Source organism: Choloepus didactylus, chromosome 1, assembly GCF_015220235.1.
Source record: "Choloepus didactylus isolate mChoDid1 chromosome 1, mChoDid1.pri, whole genome shotgun sequence".
In the NCBI taxonomy this organism is placed as follows: domain Eukaryota; kingdom Metazoa; phylum Chordata; class Mammalia; order Pilosa; family Megalonychidae; genus Choloepus; species Choloepus didactylus.
The window spans coordinates 249,402,249-249,427,287 of NC_051307.1; the positions used below are offsets into that span (position 1 = coordinate 249,402,249).

The window sequence follows — 25,039 nt, forward strand, 5'->3', positions numbered from 1 at the left end:
GTCTGGGGGTGTTCTCTTAGTTTGTCCCAGGCAAACTCTGGGCTAGCAAAAGTCTACTTTCAATGGCTGTCTTCAAAATGTCTCTCTTGGCTGCAGCCAACATCAGGGATCCGCAACTCCAAAATGTCTCTCTTAGCTGCTCCAAGGGCCTTCGGTCTGTGAACTGTTTTATAGGGCTCCAGTGATTAAATTAAGACCTACCCTGAATGGGTAGGGTAACACCTCCATGGAAATTATCGAATCAAAGGTCTCGCCTGTAGTTGATTTAGTCTCCATGGAAACACTCAATCAAAGGATTCCAACCTAATCAACATCTGCCCCCACAAGGTTGCATCAAAGAACATGGCATTTTGGGGGACATAATACATCCAGACTGGCACAAGGCCATACTTCCCTTTTGAGTGTTATGTAATTTTTTGTTGAGAACTGGACATTCTGAGTATTATGCTATTATAACTCTGGAAATCCAGTTCTCCTAGTCCTCTGTTAGTGTTGTTATTGTTATAGTTGAGTACTGGAGTCATTAATTCATGACTTTTCCAAACTATTTTTTGCACTCAAACAGGAAATGAGAAGAGAAAAGACAAAAAAAAAAAAAAAAAAAAAAGAAACTGCCTCTTTAAGACTCCTCTGCTGCTTTTGCCCAAGTGGGTTTGGAACAATGGCTGCCCTCAGAGCCAGCCCCCCAGTGACCTGAAGCAGCTGATCAAAAGCAGTGATCAATGATCAGAAACCTCCACCCCATTCCACCCCCCACCCCCGGATTTTGGAGAACTAGGTCTTTATAGCCCACCCTGGCTGGCACCAGTGAGCTGCACCAGGAGTCTGGGCTGCAGTTCCCACTGCTGCCTGCCAGGAGGCTGGGGGATGGTAGCTGATGCACAGTGTGTGATGTTCACTGATATTTACCACAATTTACCAGCCTCTTAGTCAAAGTCATTCCTGGATGCTACACGTTGCTCCACTAGACCCCAGAGTTTCAAAATATTTGGTTCAGACAGTTCCTGCCAGTTCAATAGCAGTTTTGGTGGAGGGACTGATTCCTGGAGCTTTCGACTCCACCATCATCCCGTAATCCTTGCCATCTCACTTAGAAGAGCACTGCCTGGCTTCTCTCTCTCCTCCCGGGCAAGGAATCCCACTAACAGATTTTCCCCACTTACTGGGAGAGATCTTCTCCCTAACTGTGGCCTGGGGAAAATGCTGTATCTCCCTGGAGAGGCCAACTTTCCACTAATTAGGCTGATGATATCCTCATTCACTCATTCACATATTCATTCATTCATTCATTCATCCCATACTATGTTCTGGGAACTGTGCTATGAAGGGCAGTTATCTAAGACCTGACCTAGCCTGGGCATGGGAGGCAAGGTTCTGTGTCCCCAAGAAAGTTAACTTTGAACTGAGATCCAAAGGGCTAATGGTTTTAACCCAGCCAAGGTGGGTACTGGAAGAAAGGAGTAGAAGAAACCAAGGCAGGTGGCACAGCATGTTCAAAGGCACTCCCTGATAACTGGTTTGGGAGTTTTCTGGGTCTTCTTAGGGAAAATTTTATCATAATTTCTCCAGTGACCAACTCCTTTATTGTTTGGGGGTAGGGGATAGGTTCCTCAATATTATTTAATTTCTCCTCAAGCTGATTGCTTTATGTTTTTCAGAAATTCATTAATTCAGCTGTTGAGCACTTCCTGTGTGCCAGGTGCTGGGGCTATTAATGGAACAAATGGACAGAGATCACTGCTTTGGTGGATTCATTCTATTGGTGGAGACAACAAATAAATAAAATAAAATGTAAAATACATATAGCAAATAAAAAGGAAATAAGTACTGTTCCAGTTTGCTAATGCTACCATTTTGCAAAACACCAGAAATGGATTGGCTTTAAAAAAGGGGTTTATTCGGTTACAAAGTTACAGTCTTAAGGCCATAAAGTGTCCAAAGTAAGGCAACAACAATAGGGTACCTTCACTGGAGAAAGGCCATTGGCATCTGGAAAACCTCTGTTAGCTGGGAAGGCACGTAGCTGGCGTCTACTTACTCCCAGGTTGTGTTTCAAAATGGCTTTCTCAAAATATCAGCTTTCAATGGCTGTCTTCAAAATGTCTCTCTGCTGAAGCTCTGAGGTCCTTCTATTTGTGAGCTTTTGTAAGACTACAGTGAACTAATCAAGGCCCATGCTGAATGGGCGGGGCCATGTTTCCATGGAAACATTCAATCAGAGGTTACACCCTAACCAAAAGTGTCACTCACAGTTGGGTGGGTCACATCTCCATGGAAACAACCTAATCGCAATATCCCACAAGATTGGATTAAAATATCATGGCTTTTTCTTGGGGGACATAATATTTCCAAACTAGCACAAGTACCAAGAAGAAAAAGTAAACAGGATCAGGATATAGGAAATGTCAGACATTAACATTTGGATTGGGTGGCTAAGGAGGGACTTCTTGAGTATGTGACATTTGAATAAAACCTGAAGGAAGTGAGGGAGCCATGTGATTTCAGGAGAAAGAACTTCTCCAGGTGGTAGGAAGAGCAAGTGCACAGGTCCTGAGGTAGGATTGTGCCTGGCAGGCTCGAGGAACGGCTAGGAGACCGAGCAGTTGGAGTAATGTGAGCCAGGGGGAGAGAGGCAGGGGATGTGGTCAGGAATGGAATAGGGGACCAGTTCAGATCATGTAGGACATTGAAAGGGCATGCTTAGAACTTGGGCTTTTATGCCCTCTGAATGATGTGGGAGCCACTGGAAACTTCTGAGTGAGGAAGGGACATGATGTGACAGGTTTTAACAGGATCATTTTGACTGTTCTTCTGTTTCTGGTCTGTTGAAGCCCCTTTCCTGTGCACCACAGCTGCTGTGGACCTTTCTTTATTTCACACCTTTTGGTGAGATTTTCATCCAGGGGATGGGGATGCTAGGATGGGAGTGAGGGAGGAGCGAAGGACTGATAGCAGGCAGGGCAGATGGAGAAGGGCTGTGGATTTGCCCTCCTCCAACCTGCCCAGAGACAGGATGATGTGTCACTGAACTCAGCAGGCCTCTGTCTCCTCTTTTATCAGAACAGGCAGATTCCACCTATTCTGTCAGTGCTGGCCAGAGCTGCCATAAGAGAGCCCGAAGAGGGCACTGACTTGCTCTGTGACGCAGAAAGCTTCATCACCATCCACATCTGCAATGCAAGTCTCCTTCAAACCTTTTGGCCAAGCCCCCGCCAAGCGGCAGCTGTGTCCCTGGAACTGACCTGGCACAGAGAGGGCCCCAGGATCCTGGAAGGAGAGGCTGGCATGGACTTCTGGAACCCAGACCCACAGCATTCCAGAATGAGCTTGGAGAGGTCCAGGTTATGAATTCCTGCTAGCCATTTCCTCCCAGAGGAGCAGGGGGAAATGCTTCCCTCCTCCCAGGGCAAGGAGTGGAAATGAAGTAACCTTCTTAGAAGGCACTGTCACTTTGCATGTGTCCCTGGGCTGCTCTTAAAATGCCCTCCTTTGGGTCAGACAGATATGGCTCCTCCTCGCTTCTCTCCCTACCAACTGTATGCCCCAGGGAAAATGGTTGGCTGAGAATCCAGCAAGGAATCCAACAAGGGTGAAAGTGCACGGCAGAGCTGGCAGTCAGCCCACGTGCTGCTCCTCTTTAGGCAGTTACTCTGAGCCTCGCGCTTCCTATCTGCAAATGGGAATGCAAACACTTCCCAGGAATGCTGCGGAGTAAAGGAGTATGTGAACAGGCTTGGTGGACTGTGAAGCATTGCTCAGTCGTCAGGAAGGTGTCCCAGAGACAGAGTGTCATTGGTTAGAAGCGGCAGTCAGCAAACCTCAAACTGTCCAGGACGCCCTGCCCTGTGCCCTAGTGGCAGCGCACTGTGAGCGCACTTTCCAGAGTGGTCCAGCGAAATACCGTATTTCTCGAACAATACGCCCCCCACCCCCCTCCACCCCAGGGAAAGGCCACTGCTTTACAAGTCTCACTCATCGGGAGACCCAGCGCCCTTCTCCGCCCTGGGGGTAAGCCTGGGCGTAGACCCGGCCAGGCTGGCCTCACAGCCCCGCCCCGTGTGAGCGATTTCGGGGATTTATTTTCGCGGGACCTGAGGACTGTCTGAGATTCTCACCTTGGTCTAGCTTTAGAAGCGGACCCGCTGAGCAGCGGCGAGTCCTCAGCAAGGAGGGTGGGCTATTCGGGAAGGGTGCGGAGCAGGGAGGTGGGCTGCGGTACCGAGGGCCAAGGAGCGGGTCCTGGAGCAGCGGGAGCCTCGGGTTCAGGGACTCCGAGCAAGCGGCGCCGCGGATCCCACCCGCGTGGCGGGCCGGGCGGGCGGAGGCGGGGTCGGGCGCGCGTGACGCGCCGCGCGGGCCAATGGGGCGCGCGCTTGGGGCCGAGCCTCCTGCGAGCCTTCGCGGCGCCCGCGCGCGTCACGTGACCGGCCCGGGAGTGAGCGCCGAGTGAGCGAGCGAGCGGGCGGCCGAGTGCTCCGGCCGCAGCGACCCGCGGGGGAGCGGGCGAGCGCAGGACCCCGCGGCACCGCCCGCCGCCGCCGCCGCCGGACCCGGACGCCGGGCCGCCGAGCCCACCCAGCCCAACCCGGCGGGGGCTGCGGGACCGCCGGGGGCCTGGCCGCTGGCCGGGCGTGCGCAAAGTTCAGGTGGGAGAGCCGCGCTGCGGCGCCGGACGGCCGCGTAGACACGGCCCCAGGGGTCCAGGGGACTGGCTGGGACACTAGGGGGGTGCGCAGGCCGGCCTCCGGGTTGGTAGCCTGGCGCCCACCCCGTTGTCCGAGGCTCTGCGCGAGTGTCCGAGGGAACGTCGGAAAGGCCGGGTGAGCCCTCCGGGAGTGGGCGTAAGGGGCTGGAACAAACCCGTGGAAGGGTGATGCCCCCACCAGACCCCCACCGGCACTTTCTCTGCGCAGGTCCCAGCCGCCGCCTCCGCATTTGGCCCCGCGTGTCCGTGCGCGCCTTACGGGCCGGCCCTCCCATATGGCGGGCACCCCGGCAGGGCCTGGCGAGAGGGTGGGGGGACGAGGGACGCGCTGTCTGGCTGGGGATGGGGTGGGGGGACGGGCGGAGGGGGCCTGTGGAGGACTGGGTTACTGTCGGTCACCACGGCAGTGGCCTCCAGGGAGGGGGGGTCGCAGGCCGAGGACATGGTGTCCAGTGGGCAGCGCTTTTAGTACTCAACGAGAGGGGATCGAGCGGGCTCCCCGCGCCTGCCTTCCCCACGCAAGTTCCCACTCCCGCGCGGGCACCCACGCGCCGGCTCCACGCGCGAGCACCTCGGGAACCTCCCGCACATCTACACTGGCCACCGCACACCACGCCCGGCACACGCACAGTCACACGACCCAAACTCACACCCCTTCGCGCACACACTGCTGGCGTTCCGCCGCGCTGTTACCCGTTTCATACTCCGAACCCCCACCCCAACCCCGACCCCTTAGATCGGACATTAGCAGAGCAATGGCCAAGGGGGGTGAGGGTTCCGGGGGTGTGTGTGGGAGGACAGGCTACCCCCACCCTCCAAGATTCCGCACGGGACCCTCCGGAGGGCTCAGAGGGGCTGTTTTCTTGCCCGATCCCGGGGAGGTGGCAAAATACCCCAACTATTTGAGCCCCTCAAACCTTCTCTCCCCGTAGCCCGTGGGGAACCCCCGCCGCCCTACAGGTGCGAGGCCGGCTGGGCGACTTTGGGCCTGCGGGCGGCCGGGGGAACCGAGACTCTTATTTTGAAAGGCGGCCCCGCCCGCCACCCCCCGTGATTTGCACGCTGACCCAATGGCAAGCCCTTGGCCGGCGCTGGGCTTGTTATCAATTACATGTTGTTCCTGCAGCCGCTGTGTCCCCGGGAGGATAAACAGCAGGCCTGGCCGGGCCGGGGGAGGGGGCGGAGTCGGGCGGCCGGCCGGGGACGGTGCCCGGAACAGCGTGTCCCCTCCCCCTGCACGCAGCCTGCGCCTCCGGCCGCGCCACGTGCTGCTGTTTTTTAGGCGCTGGGAGCCGGCTCCCCACACACCCCGGCAAGCCTTCTCTCTTCTGCCCGCGCGCTCCGGGCCATCCCCTTCTTAGTTCTCTGTGCTTCAGTGTCCCCTGCTGCCCGAGCTGGGCTGTCCCCCAACCCCGACCCTACATCTCTCCCCTTCCCCGCCCCCTGCAGCGTCTTTCACTCACTCATACAGCAGATGGGTTCCCTGCTCCTGTTTTAGGCTGTGGGATGAGAATAGTTTATATTCAGGTGGGTGGGGGTGGGAGTGGGGTTGGTAAGGTAGACCGGATACAAAGTACACAAAAACTTAACTACAGTACCAACTGCTGGGAGGAATATAATATGGGAAATGTAAGAGAGGGTGGTCAGGGGAGGCTCCCAGAGAGAGGACTTCTTAGTCGCCATGGGGGAAGAGTTATCAAAGGGAGGGAACAGCCAGGGCCAGTGGCCCTGATGCCTGGTGTCGCTTGTGAGGTGGGTGCCCAATGATGAGTGAGGAAGGGAGCTAAAGGAGATGGGGTCTGCAGAAAGGTGGGTGGGGGGTCAGGACCCTGGGCTGCTGGGTGCAGTCTGGATTACATTTCTTTGGGAAGGCACTGGAAGCTGTTCCCTCTCACCCCCACTCTCCTTTATTTTCCCCATTGTTTGTTTTTCTATAATTTCATCTGTAAATATCTTATTTTATGCCTCTAGAAGCTAAGGCCTCCTTTAAAAAAAAAAAAAACCCAACCACAATGCCATCATCATGCTTAAAAATATTAGCAGTCATTCCTTAATACGATGGGGACATCCAGTTAGTGATCACATTTCATGGGAGAGTGTTAGGCAGGGAGGATTTTCTTCCCCCATTCAGCCCTTTTCTATGGATGTAATCCCAGATTCCGGCAAGGCTGGAGTCCCCCTGATTCCTTAGCATCGCAGCAGAGGGGCCATGTGTTTGAAGATAAATTATGAACACCATAAGGGCTGGGATTGACCAGGTGCTCGCTTGTGTGAACAGACACTAGTAGGTGCTTAACACGTGTTAGCTCATTGGATTCTCAGGACAACCAGGGGACCAGGGGTTGTGGCAGCATCCCTATTTAACAAACCAAGACACAGATGCAAAGAAGTTGCATCACCTGCCTGATGTGCCAACTGCCAGAGGTGCCCAGCTGATAAGTTGCAGAGGCAGGAGTGAAACCCCGGCTTGGAAGCAAAAAGGGTGGGAGCGGTCCTTTCCAGTACCTGATTTGGAGAACAGTGTGTATTTTGAAACCCCCAGCTTTAAATACTTGGTGGAGTATTTAAAAAACGGAAGCAAAATGTCCTTCCGGCAAAACTGCCCCTGGGGCGCAGACAAGCCAGGGGCATCTGCCTTGTCTCAGCATCCTGCACCTCTTTGAATGAGCTGAGGAGTAAGATCAGTGGTCTTGGAGTCTCCACGCAGGAGAGGGGCTTAGACGTCATGGAGGCATGGCACAGATCGGGAAACTCGGGCCTTGATGGGAGCCAGGACTTGCCCAGAGTCCCAGGTGATGATGGTCCTGGTGCTGGATGGTTTCTTCCCGTGGTTCATTCTGTTGACAGTTGGGCAGTGCCGGGCCACCAGGCCCCAGGAGTGGTCCTTGATTCAGATCCTGGGGATAGGTGCAGAGGCCATGCAAATCAGAGACTTTCTGGCTCTGGCTACAGATCATTCCTCTTCCCCAACCTCGATAAACGCTGAGCCGTGGTTACTGGGCGGGGACAAAGGTCCATAGAGGTGGCCCGTCACGGTCGGACACTGTTGACTCTCCTCGGATGCCAAACCTATCCCGGCCTTGGGCTTCAGAGGATGGAGCTTTCCGCTCTCCTTTCTATTGGCATTCCCTGAGCCCCTCCTGGACACCAGGCACCCCACTGGGCACAGGACACTGCGGAGACCCGACAGCCAGCCTGTCCTCATGGAATGCCCAGTTTAGTGGGGAATCAGGAGTTAGCTGAGCCCTTCCAAGGTGGTGAGTGTTCCCAAACGGAGAGAGCGGTGGCTGGGGGTGCAGAGACTCAGCTTCCTTATCTGCCAAGGAGGGTGTTAGCCCCTGTCCTACTAGGTGCTGTGAAAGTGTTTTGGAACCTCCAGTTGACTGGAGTGGATCACACCGTGGGGGTGGGGCTCTGTCCATTTCTGAAGCCATGGACAGTGGTAAAGTACCAGATGGCAGTGGACAGAATTTTGTACAAGCTGTGGGGGAGTGGGTAACCATCTCAGAGCCTTCCAATGAGGAAATGGAACCCCCATGAAGGCAGATGCTCTTGGGCTGGAATCTTTTGCCTCCCGACTGGAGTTGCCAGATTACAAGGCAGGCCACCCAGTTGAATTTGAATTTCAGATGAAAGAGGATCCTTTGGACATACGTATATCCCATTCAATATTCGGGGCATACATATCGTTTTTTAAAAAAATTGTTCCTTTTGAAATTTGCAATCCTCTGTATTTTTATTTGCTTAATCTGCAACCCCTACCCCAACCCCAGCGACACAGGGGTCAAGTAGCTTTTCCACCACCCCCACCCCCTTTTCAGGATTCAATGGGAATGAGTCTGAGGTTAGATGTCCTCACAAATGCAGTGTCTTCAGTTACCTGGACCAGGATTTTCCCCTGATCTTGACCATTCTGGGGTCCAGAAAGCTCCTAAACATACTTACTTCCTTGCACATACACTCAATCATTCACAGTCACGCACAGTGTTCTTTCCCCAGGATCATTCTGGAAATTCTGTTTGAAACCAAAAGTGCCCGGGGTTGTGCAATGGGCTTTAGAGAGGGCTCTTTTGCAAACAGGTGGTGCAATTTTTGGAAAACGCTCTTGCAGACACAGTTCTCCTGGGGGACGGAGGCAGAATCCAGGCGTTTGGCAATGGGAGACTGTGGGCTGGCTCGTGGGCTCCTGACCCGGGTGGCTGGGTTTGGGGGGAGGGTGGCGGAGGGCGTGGGGAGCACGGGCCCACGAGGTCGCCGGGGAGCACACCCTCCTGCTGACCGGGCCTCCCTCGTTCCCTCTTCTGTAGCCGCCCCCCCGGCGCGGTCAGACCAGCATGGTGGACCACTTGCTCCCAGTGGACGAGACCTTCTCGTCGCCAGAATGCCCTGTTGGTTGTCTGAGCGACAGGCTGAGTGGCCGGCGGGCGTACCACATGCTGCCCTCGCCACTCTCGGAAGACGACAGTGACTCCTCCAGTTTCTGTTCCTGTGCCAGCCCTGATTCGCAAGCTCTCTGCTCCTGCTACAGTGGCATCTCAGGTGCCGAGCGCCAGGACAGCATCTTGGACTTCCTGCTATCCCAGGCCACCTTGGGCAGCAGCGGTGGTGGTGGCAGCATTGGGGTCAGTGGGGGCCCCATGGCCTGGGGGGCCTGGCGGAGGGCACCGGCGCTTGCGAAAGGGGAGCATTTCAGCTTCCCCGAGTTCCCTGTGGGTGACCCCGATGACGTCTCGAGGCCCTTCCAGCCCACCCTGGAGGAGATTGAAGAGTTTCTGGAAGAGAACATGGAACTGGGTGTTAAGGAGGCCCCAGAGGGTAACAGCAAGGACTTCGAGGCCTGTGGGCAGCTCTCGGCTGGGCCACACAGAAGCCACCTCCATCCTGGGGCTGGGGGCAAAGAGAGCCGGACACCCCCGCCGAGCAGCACCGGTGCTAGTGGTGACCATGGCCCAGGTGGGGGTCTCACATCGGACAGCCCCATCCCGGTGCTGCTTCAGGTCCAGCCGGTGCAGGTCAAGCAGGAGTCGGGGGCCGGGCCAGCCTCCCCTGGGCAGGCCTCGGATCCCGTCAAGGTCACTCAGCTCCTGGTCAACATCCAGGGACAGACCTTCGCGCTGGTGCCCCAGGTGGTGCCGTCCTCCAACTTGAACCTGCCGTCCAAGTTCGTACGCATCGCCCCTGTGCCCATCGCCGCCAAGCCCATCGGGTCGGGACCCCTGGGGCCCGGCCCTGGCAGCCTCCTGGTGGGCCAGAAGTTCCCCAAGAACCCAGCGGCTGAACTCATTAAAATGCACAAATGTACTTTCCCTGGCTGCAGCAAGATGTACACCAAAAGCAGCCACCTCAAGGCCCACCTGCGCCGACACACGGGCGAGAAGCCCTTTGCCTGCACCTGGCCGGGCTGCGGCTGGAGGTCAGTATGGCGGGCTGCGGGGCCAGGGCAGCGGGCAAGGCCCGGCTCGGATCTGCTCACCCGGGCTTCTGGCTGATGCCCTTTTCTCTAACCTTAGCTAAGGGGCAAATTAGGAAGTGAAGAGAGGCAGGTGGGCAGGACCTGGGCTTGGCACAGCTGCCCAGAGGTTTCTTTGTCCCTATTGACCATTCAAGCCAGAAATACCTGGTCTCCGGTTTCATAACAACTAGGTAAGGCTTTGCTGGGGCCTATAATACCTGCCAGGCCTCTGGAGCCAAGAAATGGAGCCAGCCAGACGAGAGTGAGTTTGGGTGGCTGGGTCACGGCAGCATAAGCAATAATATACCAAGAATAGCTAAAAATTATTCAGTGCCAGCTGTGTGCCAGACAGTGCTAAGTGCTGTATGCACCCTGCTTCCCCCAATCCTACAGCACCCGACAAGGGTAAGTACTGCTATCCCCCCCATTTTACAGCTGAGGAGATGGGCTCAGACTGGTTAAGTAACTTGCCTCAAGCCACACAGCTTTGTAAGTGGGATTTGAACCAGGGGCTTAGATGAGAGAGTCCGCCTCCTGAATAGGCAGCTTCCCCACCCAGGGGGACCAGCTGCTTCCCACAGATGTTCTTGGCCAGGCCCTGACCCTTGCTCCCTTTCCTGGGCCCTCAGTGTGTTTGAGAAACTGCAAAGGCTGAGGAAGAGGGAGAGCCAGGCTGGCTGGTGACAGGGTCTCGGAATTGGAACAATCCCTCTAAGGCCCTCTGCTCTGCATTGCATGGAGAGAGAAGCCATCCCTCCCAGCAGAGGCCTTGCCCAGGATTTCCCACCCACACTGGCAGAGCTGGAGGATCCCGCATCCCTGAGGTTCTGGGGTGCTGCTCCGTGTCTCCCAGAGAGCGTGGCTACCTTTTCCTGAAGTGAGGGTGGCCTGCCAAGAACCCACGTGCTCAGGGGTACCACAGCCAGGCTCTTCCCAGTTTAGGACACTTGGGAGAGTGCCATGAACTACCGGCACATTCCTTGTCCTTACTGCTGGAGTTACTGGTGTGGCTACCGCCACATGTGGTGAGGGGGAGATATGTGTGTGCCTGATTGTGTAAGTGTGGGCTGTGTACAGAGCTGGACCAAGCCAGCTGGTGTGTGTGCATGTGTGTGTATGTGCATCTACATACATGTTTATGCGACTTGCTTTCTCCACGTATGTTCCCGAATGCTGGCTAACCATGCACATCGGCACACACGAGCATCTGTGCACCTTGTGCATGGCTGTGGGTGTAAAGCTGAGCGTGGAGTTCACGTGTGTGGGTGTCTGCATGCAGCCCGACGTGTGTGTGTGTGTGAGTGTGGGCAGTCAGGGGGCTACTGCCCCCAGCTTTGTTTTCAAGATCAGAACTCTTGTTCTGAGACCTTGAGTGAGCTGGAACCCTGGGTAGGGGAATGGCCTCTGGAATCCTTCTGGCTGTGGCCGTGACCGTGACCATGGCACAGAAGGGAAAACATTACCTGTGATGCTGGTGGCCCCTTTCTACCTGGAGGCCAATCTGACTGGAGAAGGGGCTTTCCCCAAATTGTGTCTGAAGTTTTAAAGGCCCTTCCTGAGCGAGGGTCCCATGGTTTCCCAATGGCCACCATACCGAGATCTGGCAGGCTTTTGCAAAACCTGAGCTCCAGCCTCCCGGCGCTCTGTGAAATCTTCCTGTCACCTCCCCTCTCTGAGCCTCAGTGCCCCCATTTTGCCAAATATGTGGTAGTAATGGTAACTGGAGCTCTCAGGGATGCAATGGGGCTTTGATGAGGAGGGGAGTGTTTTCGTGGTGGTGGGTGGTCCAGGCTTGAGAGGCAGGCAGGAGGCAGGGGATATGGGGTCACGGTGGGGATACCGGGGAAGGCAGGTAAGATGCAGGCCCTGGAGCAGCACTTTTTGTCTCTATCTGCTCCCCTGTTCCCCTGCTGTGGGCTGGGGGTGCAGCAGCAGGAATCCCAGGAGGGTCTGAGTCGGGAGAAACAGGGAGACCTTCCAGATTCTTGGCTCCCTCCCCCTATACATGGTTCCATGGGGTCTTGACGTTCTTCCTCCCCAAGAGACAGGCAAAGAAGGGTCACTTAGTCATTCATCAAACAGGCACTGGGTGTCTATCATGAGCCAGGCCCTCTTCTCGGCCCTTGGGAGACAGCAGGGACCAAAGTGGGATGGGCAAGGGGCTCCCAAAAGGAAGAATGACCAGGGAAGGCCCATCTCATGGAGGAGGTGACATTCAAGCAGGGCTTGGGGGGCTGTGGTTGGAGGTGCGTGGTGGCAGGACTTGACTGCCCCCATCTCTAAACGTGTCCTTGGAGCTGGGGGCAAGCTGGTGGCAGTGGTTAGGAGCCCTGGCCTGGATCAGCCATGAACTGGCCACACAGCCCCTGGGGAGGTCTCCCCCCTTGGCCAAGTCTCAGTTTCCTCTTCCATGAGGTGGAGAGCCTACTCCTACCTCTCAGGCAGGGCCTCGAGCTCCACCTGCCCTGTCCGCAGCCCAGGGTGGGATGCCCCCATGGCAGTGCTTAAAGTGTCCCCCGCTTTCATCTGGTCTTATTAGACAGACTCAGTCTGGGATGGGGCTAGGAAGGGTTTCTGTCTGGTCTCCACGTGAGTAGGTACCCCATCTCAGGAGGCGTGGGCACCCCCAGATCCACAGAGAGAGAGGTCTGGGTGGTGGCTCCGCAGCTCTCCTCCAGAGGGTCTGTCTCCAGATTCTCATAGGATGAGGCGCACCTCTTAGGCGCTGTCCCCTAGAGGGTGCTGACCACTGGCTGGGGGTGAGACTGGGAGCAGCTCCCAAGGGAGGGCCTGATGCGGGGCTAGACACAGGGAGGAAAAACTGTGGCCCTGGATCAAGGCGGCCCATCTGCCCAGCCTTGCCATCCAGGGAGGAGGAGGGTCTGCTTCCTTCAGGGCTCCCCCAGATACCACCCTCAGCCCAGGGTGTATGGGAGGCAGATCGTAGCCCCCCACACAGTGGTCTTGTAAGATAATGAGTTCCCCGTGGTGGGAGGTATGCAAGCATGCATAGGGATTTGTGGAGGGAATTGTCCCCATGATGGGTTTGCCCAGAGCCTCCCTGGCATGGTGAGATCACTGTTGAAGCCCACCCCCAGGCAGCATCCCTGACCTGAGTCCCATCCTAAGGCTTCCATAGGATTTCTCCAGCCTCTCGTGAAGTCCTCCTGGAGCAGGGGCTGGTTTTCATGAGGTCACATAAGGGCAGGAGCACTGCCTGGCTGGTTGCTGAGGATGCCTACCTCTCGGGGAGGTCTGTTTCTCTGAGGATGGGGTGAGGGAGGGTCTGCTTGATGGTCAGGGATCCCTGAGCCCCTGGAAAGTGCACAAGACATGCGTGTCCTTTAAATGTGACCTCAGCCCTCAACAGACTGTCAGAGGGTGGAGGGAGCCCTTGCAGGTCTTTGAGCAGGAGCAGGGTAGATGGATGGATTCACCTTGGGGGCAGCTCAGTCTGGACAAGATGGGAGAAGTAACAATAAGAGGTCACATTTACTGACCACTTATTGCTATGCTAGGTGCTGAATATTCAAGTCTTGAATCTGCATACTTGCTTGCATACCTCCTGCCATGGGCAACTCATTACCTTATGGAGCCACTCTGGCCAAAGTACACTTTATTTCTTATTCAGACTTCTTGTTCTGGCCCAGAAGGCCCACATGCTCTGCTTCCCCTGCTTGAGTGGGCTTCAGCCACGCTGGCCCTCCCCACTGCAGCCCCTGTGCATCCCACTCCTGCCTGCTGTGCCTTCTGTCTGGAGTGCTTTCTCTGGATGGTGACTCTAGTGATGGCTAATGTCCATTCCTCTTGGGGCAGTCCCAGCTTTGTTCTGCGCACACCACGTGCATTAGGTCATCAAGTCCTCACAACAGCCCCATATGACCTGCGTGTTACAGCGGGGGAAACCGAGGCCCAGAAAGATCAAGTCTCCTGCCCACAAGGATGTAGCCAGTGAGTCCTGGTTCTGGCATAGAAACCCAGGTGGGAGCTCTATCCCATTCCCACCCACCCAGAGTACAGCTGGAGTGCCCATAAGGACCTGTGGCTTCACAGTTGGCACCTTCCCTCAAGGCTGCTCTTTGCAGCTGGTATCCCTATTGGCTATGTCTTGTCTCTTCTCCATGGTAGTTCCTAATGTGTGCTCTGAACACTATGTATGTTAACTCAGTTCATTCTCAGAATAAGTCCCTAACCTAGGTGTCGGTCTTGTTACTTCCATTTTACAGAGGAGGAAACTGAGGCATGGAGTAGTTAAGGAAGCCCTTCACTGTCATTGGGAAGGGGCAGTGTCAGGAGTTCAACTGGGTTGTCAGCCACTCCCCACTCACCCCCAGTCTCAGGGACCTCTCTCCAGCCCCCTCTGTCCACCTCCAGTGGAGTCTGGCTTTCTCAATTCTTGGGAGACCCTTCACCTCCCCTGCAGCTGGGCCTGCATCTTCAGGGTAGCATCCCTGCCTGCTTGCTTCCTCCCCATATGGGGAGCTCACCACCTCCCAAGGCCTCTCTCTCTTCTGGGGCAGCCCTGATGAGTAGAATGCCCTTCCTTACAGCTGGCCACTGCCTGGCCCCCTCCTGCACACCTCTGTGTGATAAACAGTCCCACCCCCTGCCAAGGTTGTCACTTGCCCAGGGAGTCAACCCCCACTTCCTCCTACTTTGCCTCCTGAAGCCAGTACTCTCCATCCCTTCCCTCTTGTGACATGATTCTGGCACATCCCTGGCAGGGCTGAATGCAGACTTACCCTGTTCCGATCTGCCGTCTGGGAAGTGGCTGTCTGCCTGCCTTCCTAGAAGTTTCCCTGCCCCACGCTAAGGCACAGGCCTCCTTTGTTCCCTGCTGCAGAACGTCCTGTTCCAGAGTAGCCAAGGCTCTCTGTCCAAAAAGAGTTCCCTCCTATTACCATCAGCAACCCCATGTGGTGGGTTCCCTCGTCATCTGCAGTTGACAGGAGGAGGCCCAGAAAAGGGGAATCACAGACTTGGGGCTGCAGATCCAGGGGCTGGCAGGGACAGGAGTCAAACCTCGCAAGCCAGCCCCTGGCCTGCCCTCTCGACCTCTGTGACATTGCTGTCCCCATGCAGGGTGGCATTCTGTGACCCCATCTCCACTGTAGGCAGGGCCACCAGGTATGGTTGGGCAGGTTGTACACTGCACAACCCGGTGGGCTGCCATTTGCACTGTAGTCCTCGAGACTGGAATGTTTATGATAGTGGCTTTCCGGCTGATAGCAGATTAGTGAGCTCATGTTGCTAATGGAGCTTCATGACACAAACAACATAACTACCCATTTGCCTCCAGTCTGTTACCAGATCCTGGGCCCTGGGCTGGACTCCTTACAGAGAATACTAGGACTCAAAAAGCTCCCAATTCTTATCAATCACCATGTGGCAAACACTGTTCTAAACTGTTCTCCCTGTCTGCAGGTGGCGAAACTGAGGCTCAGAGAGTCGTGACTCTCTCAGCTCACCCAGTCAGTAAGTGTCAGAGCTTCTGGCCTTTTAATCATCTCCCCCCATTGCAGTCCCCCAGGCCTCTCTGGTTGGCTGCTGTTGGCAAGAATGATGTGGGGGTGCTTGGTTTCCAGGAACATTCCCTCAGGTCAAGGAAGAGTGCCTTGGACGTGAGGACAGCTTGTTCCCTGGCTGGGCTCTCCCTCAACCCCCTGCCCTTTCCAGGGAGTCACCACAATGAAAGGCCTCTGCTGTGACCCAGCCATGGTCTGCACTGAACAGATGAGGAAACTGAGGCCCAGGGTGGTTCAGTCGTGTGCTCAGGACCACACAGGGCCTACCTGGTAGGGCTGGGACTCTTTGGGTAAGGACTTGAGAGGGAATATGGTCCTCCAGGTAAGCTCTCAGGTTAGGAAGGTTCTAGGTGCCCTTGGCCATGGTGCCCAGGTAGGCTGAGGCATCACCAGCTGCAGTACTTCTGTCGCTTTCTGCTTGGCCCTGGCCCTGGGCAGGCCTGTCTGCTCTGGAAGTTGTGTGCTCACCTCCAGCTCCATTCACCCCATTTCCTCACCAGGCCCAGGGTTCCAGGGCCACCCAGTGCCCAGACGGGCTCTGGAGGAGGCCAGGTGGGCATCTCTTGGTTGGGAGGGGCACAGCAGGGAGCTTCGGCTGAGATTTTGTTCTGCACATTCTTGCTTGCTGATCCTGGTCAGGCCCTCGTTGCTCTGGGCCTCAGTTTCCTCATCTTGCAAACAGGCCAGCTGGCTTCGCTTGTTCCAATAGTGCTTAAGAAGGCTGATGTGTGCTGGCCCTGATCAGAGCCCTGGACTGTGAGGGTCAAGTCCGGAAACCTTGTCCACTCTCTGGGAGCAAGGTCCAGGCCCTTGGGGGCAGCAGAGTCGAATCGAGGCATCTGCCCTTCCTGCGTCCAGGCCAGGATCCCCATTGGGTCCCCATTGGGTCCTGCCTCTGGTCCCCCTTCTCCAGATTTTCGTCTCCTGGGTCCTCTGGGCTCTACATTCGGCCATGGAGGCAAGGCCTCCACTCACGGGGTCAGGCCAGAGGTGAGCCCCCAGCGCCTACCAACTAGCTGGGCCAGACTGCTGTTCTAGGGGACCCCACCTAACCTGCCTCTTGCCTTGTGGCCCCCCCATCTGGGAACAGGGGAGTGGGGCTGGGGCTCCTGTTTGTGTGTGTGCTTGTGTGTATGCTCCCTTGTGTATCTGTGTGTTTCTGTGTGTGCTCCTCTGTGTGTGCATTCTCCTGTATGTGCTCTTGTGTGGGCATGTGTTTCTGAGTGTGTGTTCTAGTGTGTAGGTGTGTGTTTCTGAGTGTGTGTGTGCTCCCATGGGGATGTGGATCCCCTGCACTGGGACCTGAGAAGACAGCTCCCTGCGGCAGCCCTCAGTCCCCCTGTGGGCATTACTCCTTCATTTAAGCACCCTTGCTAAGCACCTCCTGTGCATCTGCAGGGACCTAGATGGACAGTTAACCCTCACGGAGCTGATGATCTAGTGGGAGGCCAACTAATTTAAAATGGCAACAGTGCCACAAGTCAGGAAAGAGATTGCAGAGTGCTATGGGAGCCTGGGACAGGGTGCAGTCCTGGGGGACTTTCTTCAGGAAGTGACATTTGAGCTGAGCTCTAAAGGATGGGTAGGAGGGTGCAAGGATAAGGGAGTAGGAAGAGCCTTCCAAATATATGCAAATGTCCTGTGGCAAGAGGGACCCAGGAAAGGTCAATATGGGTGGAGAACAGAGGACCAGAGTATATGGGGGTGGGATGGGGAGGGAATCTTGCCCCCAGGACTGGGGTTTTGGGGTGAGGAGAGCCTTAAGACCCTGAAGTCAGTGAAACGCAGTCTGATCACCTGGGCCCGGCTCTGCTTCTCACTTCTCCCGTGAGTACCTGTGCCCGGGCTGCTGGGAGCCCTTGCTCCTGGGCAGGGAGAGGCCATGAGGATGGCAGTTAGAATGGGAACAGTCTAAACTGTTGGGAATATCTTGCAGGGGTGGGCTTTTGTTTGGGGCATCTTAGGGGGCTGGGCTACCAGGAAACCTTAGGACGCCTTGCCCCCTCTAGTGAAAGCAAGAGAGAAGAGGGGGGAGCTCCAGGCAGTGCTGGAGAAAGAGACTCCTTCCTCTCCTGGGCCTCAGTTTCCCCTTCTGGCTGAGTTTCCCCAGATAGACTTTCACAGATGCCACAAATGTGGTCCAAGGGGTGGGGGAGATGAAGCCGAGGAATGATGAGCGGCAGCTGCAGTAAGGAACTGAGGGCTTGTCCCCCTTATACACGGGATGAGCCGTAGGAGAAGTCCGAGTCTCCTGTGGCCTTGTTATTCTGTCCTGAACATTTAACAGCTGCTCCAGGAGGCCCTGCCACATCAGAACGGATCCCTGCCTGTCCAGCGTGAACCTTTATTTGACGGTTCTTACCATCCTGGAGAGGTGGTAGGGGGGCTTGGAACAGTGACTTTTGACCGGTGGATTCAGAAGTAATTGGTTATTTTATGAACTGGTTCGGCTGTGCGCTCAACCCCCATCCTGCACAGAACTGGCCAGCTTTATGTGCTGCAGCTGTTGGGCTCATGCCTTGTGGGCCTCTGGTGGCATCCTCCTCACCCTCGGGAATGGAAATTCCGCCACCTTCTCTGGGCCTCAGTTTCCCCTCCGGGTGCAGAGTGGGCCTCTGCTGGGGGGGACCAGACTGGGCCTGAGCCGCGTGCTGTCCCGCAGGTTCTCGCGGTCCGACGAGCTGTCGCGGCACAGGCGCTCGCACTCTGGCGTGAAGCCGTACCAGTGTCCCGTGTGCGAGAAGAAGTTCGCTCGGAGCGACCACCTGTCCAAGCACATCAAGGTGCATCGCTTCCCCCGAAGCAGCCGCTCCGTGCGCGCCGTCAACTAACCCGCGGCCGCGCGGCCCCGGACGCGCCCTCCAGCTCCCCCAACGTCCTTCCCGAGTATTTTTTTTTCTTTTCTTTCCCCGAGCAGTAATTTATTTGCCTCCTTCAGAGGGACGTGACAATGTTACCAACCCACCTTCTAAAGCCAAGGAGGTTCAGGAAAATAGGGCGCGTCCCGGGGTGGGGTGGAGGGACTCAGAGCCCCTACTGCCTGCCTTGCCTGGAGGACTGAACACGCGCTCTGCGTCACCTCCCTGCAGGCTCGGCTCACGAGGCCACCCCAGTGCACCTTTGGGCAGCACCCGGGCTGGGGGCAAGTCTGGGGGTGGAGGAGGGGGCCTGGCCTTTCTGCCACCGGGCTCCCTGCTTGTGCCAAGGTCAGCACTTTATTGCTGGGGAAGAAGAAATGTGCAGTTTGGGACTGTCCAATTCCCAGAAGGAGCCGTGCTGGGAAGAAGGAAGTAGGCCAAAAGTCCAGGGCTGTAATGTGATGTGAGGGTGGCTTTGTCCGCGATGCCTGGCACAGCCCCATCACCAGAGTGTGTGTGGGCAGAGTGGTCATGGTGGGGTGAAGGGCCTGGCTACAGGGGTTGCCTCATGAGGGGAGGAGGCAATAATCCCCCTTTGAGGTGGCTGGTTAGTGCATGTGCTTGATTTAAATGTGTGGGACAGACAGACAGATGCGGGTTTATGCCCCAGATAAAACATGGGCTCAGTAGGATTCTGTGCAGCATGTGGCTCATCCCCTCCCTCCTGTTTTCCCAAATTCACACACCAGCTTCCAGGGCCACCTTTGAGAGGAGTGGGGAGCAGGCTGCATTGCCCGTCAGACAGCTAGATAGAGCCTTCTGATCCTGACTTAGAAATGCATTCCTTATTTTGTCTAGAAATTAATATCAAATGAACTAGCTTATTTTGACTGGTTTATTTCACATCCTATGAATGTATGTAAATAAACTGTACATAGCAACATCTGCAGAAAATATCTTTTAATAACATATCAACCTTTGTGTAAATTTGAAATTAAGAAATCTATAAAGCTGGTGTACATATGTTACAATTCTGTATATTTTCTTTGGTCCTTCTTAAGAATATATTTACTTTGCCAATAAAAAGACAAAAGAACTCAGTAGCTTTGGAGCATGTATGTGCTTTTTTGTTCTTTGCTCTGCTGGGAATTGGGGAGACAGTCGTGGGACCTGGATCCCTTTGCTTGCATTTTGCAGAGTATGGGAGATCTTGTTTTGCCCACTCAAGGGAAGCAAAGGCACCTTTGGGATGGAGGAGTTTATTTTCTCTTCTTCCAGCCAGGCAGCTTTCCCAGACAGCCCCATGTCCATGCTGGAGGATTTCCACCCATTCTATTTCTCCAGCCTGGAGCTTCCTCTCCTCTTTTCTCCCTAAACCCAAATCCCACCCAGATTCCAGCATCCCCTCTGGGAAGCCACCTCAGACCAAGCCAGTGCTGTAGGGACTTGCTGTTTGTTATACCTGCTTTGCACTTCCTCCCTGCCTGCTTCTTTCCTATGGGCAGGCTGGCAGGTGACTCACCCTCTTGGACTTGCCCAAGGAAATGAGCCTGCTGTTTCCTCCTGGCCCAGATGATTGTGAATGGATCCAGAATCTTGACCAGGACGATGTGAGTCTTGGAAAGGCCAGTCTATTGAATTGAGCTACCTCCTCCCCAGCAACTTGAGCTCTGGGGAGACAAAGCCTCTTTACTCCCTGAAATGTCTTTGATGTCTGGGTTCCACCGTGGAGCATCGGACCCAGCCACACATCCTGGATGGGTTGCGAGGGATGGGGGGCACAAAGAGGCAGTAGCTTAGGAGCTGCGTATGGCAAAAGGTCTACCATGATTCACCCATCCAAGTGAATTGGGAGGTGAGAACCTTCTAAAGGTGCCCCTTTCCCACCTCTGCTGCATGGGGCCCTTCTCTTTCAAAGAAGCCAGATGCAAATTGGAGTAAATGTTTCTCAGTGAGATCCCTGGAGATCTGCAGGCAGTGGCAAAGCACCCATGGATGTCCAGTGTAGAGATTTCTGAGTGGGGTGAGGATGGGGCCTGAAGAAGTCGAGTTTGGAAGGTGGAGGCCACTGCTCCAGCTGACTTGGGGACAAACTGTAGAATCGTCTGTGTGTTGGGACCTGGCTGATGTCAAGCTTGTGTACACACTCAGTACATGGCACAGGCAAGCGGACAAAGCCCATCCTGACTGGGCCTGGTGCCGGGGAAAGGACTCAGCCTTGTGACCTCTGCCCTTTGCCCCTGACCAAATGTACCCTCTGTGGCCAAACATGCTCTGAGGAAAGTGAGGCTCTGATTTCCAGGTATATGCTAACATAGCCTTTCTGCATCAATAAACAAGCAATGTGGCCCCAGATAAGAAGGGCCTCTGAGAGATAGCGGGAAGAGTGTCATTTGGGTAGGATTGTCAGAGTTGGAGGGGAAAACCCAGTATCCACATGTTCTTGTTTGCTAATGCTGCCAGAATGCAAAACACCAGAAAAGGGATTGGCTTTTATAAAAGGGGATTTATTTGGTTACACAGTTACAGTCTTCAGGCAATAAAGTGTCCAAGGTAACAAATCAGCAATCGGGTACCTTCACTGGAGGATGGCCAGTGGTGTCCAGAAAACCTGTGTTAGCTGGGAAGGCACATGGCTGGCGTCTGCTCCAAGTTCCGGTTTCAAAATGGCTTTCTCCCATGGCATTCCTCTCTAGGCTTCAGCTCCTCAAAAATATCACTCTTAGTTGCTGTTGGGGCATTTGTCCTCTCTTAGCTTCTCCGGAGCCAAAGTCTGCTTTCAAAGGCCATCTCCAAAATGTCTCTGTAAGCTGAAGCTCCTCTCTCAGTTCCAGTGCATTCTTCAAAGTGTCCCTCTTAGCTGTAGCAAGCTTGCTCCTTCTGTCTGAGCTTATATTGTGCTCCAGGAAACTAATTAAGGCCCATTCTGAATGGGTGGGGCCACACCTCCATGGAAACTATCCAGAGTAATCACCCACAGTTGGGTGGGGTGCATTTCCATGGAAAGAACCTAATCCAAACGTTCCAACTTAATCCCCACTAATATGTCTGTCCCCACAAGATTGCATCAAAGAACATGGCTTTTTCTGGGGGACATAATATATACAAACTGGTACACCCCGGGTACTGGGCACTGATCTCAGTGTGTTGCTTTCCTCATCTCTGCTTCTTCTGACCCCATGGCCCCTTCTCCTGGCTTTCTATTTGGGCAGAGGCAAGGCTGCTGTCTTGGGGCAGGGAGTGTGTGTGTGGGGTGATAGAATTCCCAGTCTTCTCATCTGAAGCACATATTCATGCACTTATTGTATACTTACCCTGGGTTAAACCCCACAGTCTCTGTTTCATGGAGGTGGCAGCTGAGAGAAGGCTGGAGGGGGGCAGCAAAGAAGAGAGAGAGGGGAGCAGTGGAGACTGAATGAATGTTGATTCTCAGCTCCCCCACTTGGGATGGGTTTCTTCAACCTCTCTGGATTTCCACCTCTTCACCGTGCAAAATGGATATGAAAGTCTCCAGGTTGCAGGATGGTGGTGGTGCACAGTAGGTCAGAGAGTGAATGTGAATTTGAATAACCATGAGGAGTTGTCTCAGGGTGTGAGTTGGCCTCTCCAGCCGGATGAAGAGCTTGTGGAGGGCAGGAGCTCCGTTCCTTTCAGCTAAGGTCAGTGCTAACTCCAGCACCACCACAGCCTGAGACTGAGACAAATAGCCAGAGTTCTGTTGCAGAGCCTGGCTTTTTCCCCTGCCTCTTGGAGACCCCCATGCCTCTACCTTTCTCACCTTTTGTGCTTTCTGAGGCTGGAAGAGAAGTGTTTGTCTTGGCCTGTGACCTGAGCCAGCAGATGGAGTCACCACCCAATTATTTGTAATGGGGGATGCATCTGGAAGGTTCCAGAGTAGAACATCTAGGCAGGATAGCCCCTATGCCCACCCGCCCTGCATGATACCCATCCCCCAAGGCACACAAAGCAGGGAGGGAAGTCCCATTTATGAAGTACCAAACCAGGTAGGCTGCTATAACAAAGAGCCCCCAAACACCATGGCTTAAACACAGTAGGAGTTTATCTCTGAAAGAAAGTAAGCAGTCCAGGGCTGATACAGTGGCTCTAACATGGTGCATAGAGCTTCCTTCACCCTTTTGCTCCTCTGTGCCCTCGGGAGTTGGCCAAAGATGGCTCACCAGAGGCTCAGGCCAGCCAGGGGAAATAGGCAAAGGGCAATGGAAGGCCTACTCCATCATGGGGGCATTCTGAGATTTGTACAGCCCACTTCCACTCATCACCCATTGGCCAGAACTCAGTCACATGGCCTTAGCCAATTGTAAGGGAGGCTGGGAAATGCAGTTTTAATGGTCCAGTCCTAACCCCCAGTCCTGTGAATGCAACCCTAATTGGAAACAGGGTCTTTGAAGATGTGATTAGTTGAGATGAGCCCAAACTAGACTAGGGTGATCCCTAATGTAATGTGATTTGTGTCCTTATAAGAAGAGGAAATTTGGACACACGGGGAAGACAGCCATGTGATGGAGGCCTGAGTTATGCCACAAGCTGTGGGTCACTAGCAAGCTACCACCAGAACCCTACAGACTTCCGAGGGAACACGGCCCTGCCAACACCTTGATTTTGGACACCTGGCCTCCATACCTGTGTGACAATAAATTTCTGTTGTTTTCAGCTGCCCAGTTTGTGGTATTTCCTTACAGCAGCCCCAGGAAACTAAGACACCTTCAAAGAAGAATGAAGGCTCAACTTTGTGGCTTCAAAGCAAAGTGGGCAATGCTATCCCTCCCACGGAACCCTCTGGATAAGACATGGAGCATCACGCTGGCTTGGTGCTGCTGGGAAGACCACAGCCCCATCAGAGGACATTCAGGACCCATGGACGTGCTATGGCGAGGGGTTCTGGTTTCCACGTCTGAGTCAGTGTTAGGAAGGACCAGAGGGTGGTGATGCGATGAATGGCAAGAGCCCCTTCCCTTCCTCCTTCCCAGCCATCTTGAGCTGGTGGACCTTGCTCAGAAATCTGGTGGAATTCAGTGCCACCTCCTTAGGCTGAGGGTCACCAGATGTCCTGCACAAAATTCCAGGGTGGAGTGGGTCAGATCTTCCGGGGCACCTGTACCCTTCTCTCCAGCTTCTTACCTGATTAAGCATGTGCTCCAGATAGCAAGAGTACCCTTCATTGGCCCAGGAAGACTCTATTTTCTCTCCACATCAACCAATTTGTTTACTGACTCTTTCACTGGGATCTGAAAGAATTTGATCACTTTGGCAAATCCGTGATTTATGCAACTTTGACTGAAGGTGTGTGGAGTCACACAACCCCAATTGTTTCACTTGGAAAACACTTATATGATGTTTCTATCTAAATAATATAGTTACAATACATATGTAACTGTATATACTTACATCGAGTTTAAATAACAGAATTATATTCCAGTTATTTATAATTTAAATAATTTATGAATTGTTAATAATTCAAATATATAGTTACTTATAATTTAAATAAATAAATAAAATTTATATTTAAATTTATATTTAAATAATTTAAATAATATAATCATAATTCAAATAAAACTATTACACTTCATAATGTAGCTAAATAATACAACTGTTCATAGCTACTCCCTTCTCTGAAAATCACCCAGGGGAGCTTGCTTTTTATCTCTGTCTCTTCTTCTGTCTTGCAAGTACATCCTTTTTCCTTCAGGGCTTTCCTTGGAACGTCAAATTCCTCCCCTCTTTAAATATACAGGATTTAGAGCTAGACCCTCTGGGCTCATGCAACCTCACCATGCCTCAACTTCCTCATCTGTAAAGGGTGATGATCATAGCACCTTCTCCATGAGATCCATTGTGGTAGAGAGCAGTCCTAGCTCAGCCTCCCGCCTCTCCCTGGCACCCACAAATACATCCTGTGCTCAGGACCAGGTTTGCTGGCCTGGCAGGATGAAGCGCCATCCCATTCTTGAATAGGGGTCTGCCGGTCTGTGCCTTCCCCATTGTCCCCAGCATCTGTAAGATACACTGGAGACAGTCTGACCTGGTGGGTATGTTTTAGGAATTCCAGCTTACACCCTGGTGGTACACCTGTCCCTGGTGGGAATGAGCAGGGTTCCTCCATGACGGCAAACATGAGACAGGGGTGCTGTGTGTAGGACACATCCCTGCATCGTCCATGAGTTGGGAAGCTTGTCCATCTCTTGTGGATGTGAGTAAAACATTGTTCCATCCAGTGCCGGGTGAGTTGTGCTTTTGCTAGTGACCCTGATGCCTGTATTGGGTTGACATCTCTTTAGGTGTCTCTCTTTCCAACCAACAGTGATGAGTAAATGAGTTAAAATATGTGATGCATTTAGAACAGTGTCTGGCAGAGAGGAAAAGCTGTTGATAATGGTGTATTTTTATTATTATTTATCATTACTTGAGTATCCCCTTAGACCCCCTTCCCTACCTTTCATCCCAAGAGATTTAACAAAGCATTTCTTCTAAATGAATACAG

The 25,039-nt window shown here is 54.0% G+C and overlaps 1 protein-coding gene across 3 annotated transcripts; it reads left to right on the forward strand.

The window, feature by feature from the left end:
• The first annotated feature begins 4,444 nt into the window (after positions 1-4,444).
• Positions 4,445-18,513, forward strand: KLF15 (Kruppel like factor 15). 3 transcript variants are annotated; one of them, XM_037803538.1, is made up of 3 exons: positions 4,445-4,646; positions 9,013-10,118; positions 18,345-18,513. In XM_037803538.1, the coding sequence occupies exons 2-3, from the start codon at positions 9,040-9,042 to the stop codon at positions 18,511-18,513; spliced, it is 1,248 nt and encodes a 415-aa protein (XP_037659466.1). In that variant the 5' UTR covers positions 4,445-4,646; positions 9,013-9,039. The 3 variants fall into 3 exon arrangements, with proteins under 3 accessions (XP_037659466.1, XP_037659469.1, XP_037659468.1); XM_037803541.1 differs by lacking the exon at positions 4,445-4,646 and adding an exon at positions 4,665-4,820; XM_037803540.1 differs by lacking the exon at positions 4,445-4,646 and adding an exon at positions 6,526-7,962.
• The last annotated feature ends 6,526 nt before the right edge of the window (positions 18,514-25,039 follow it).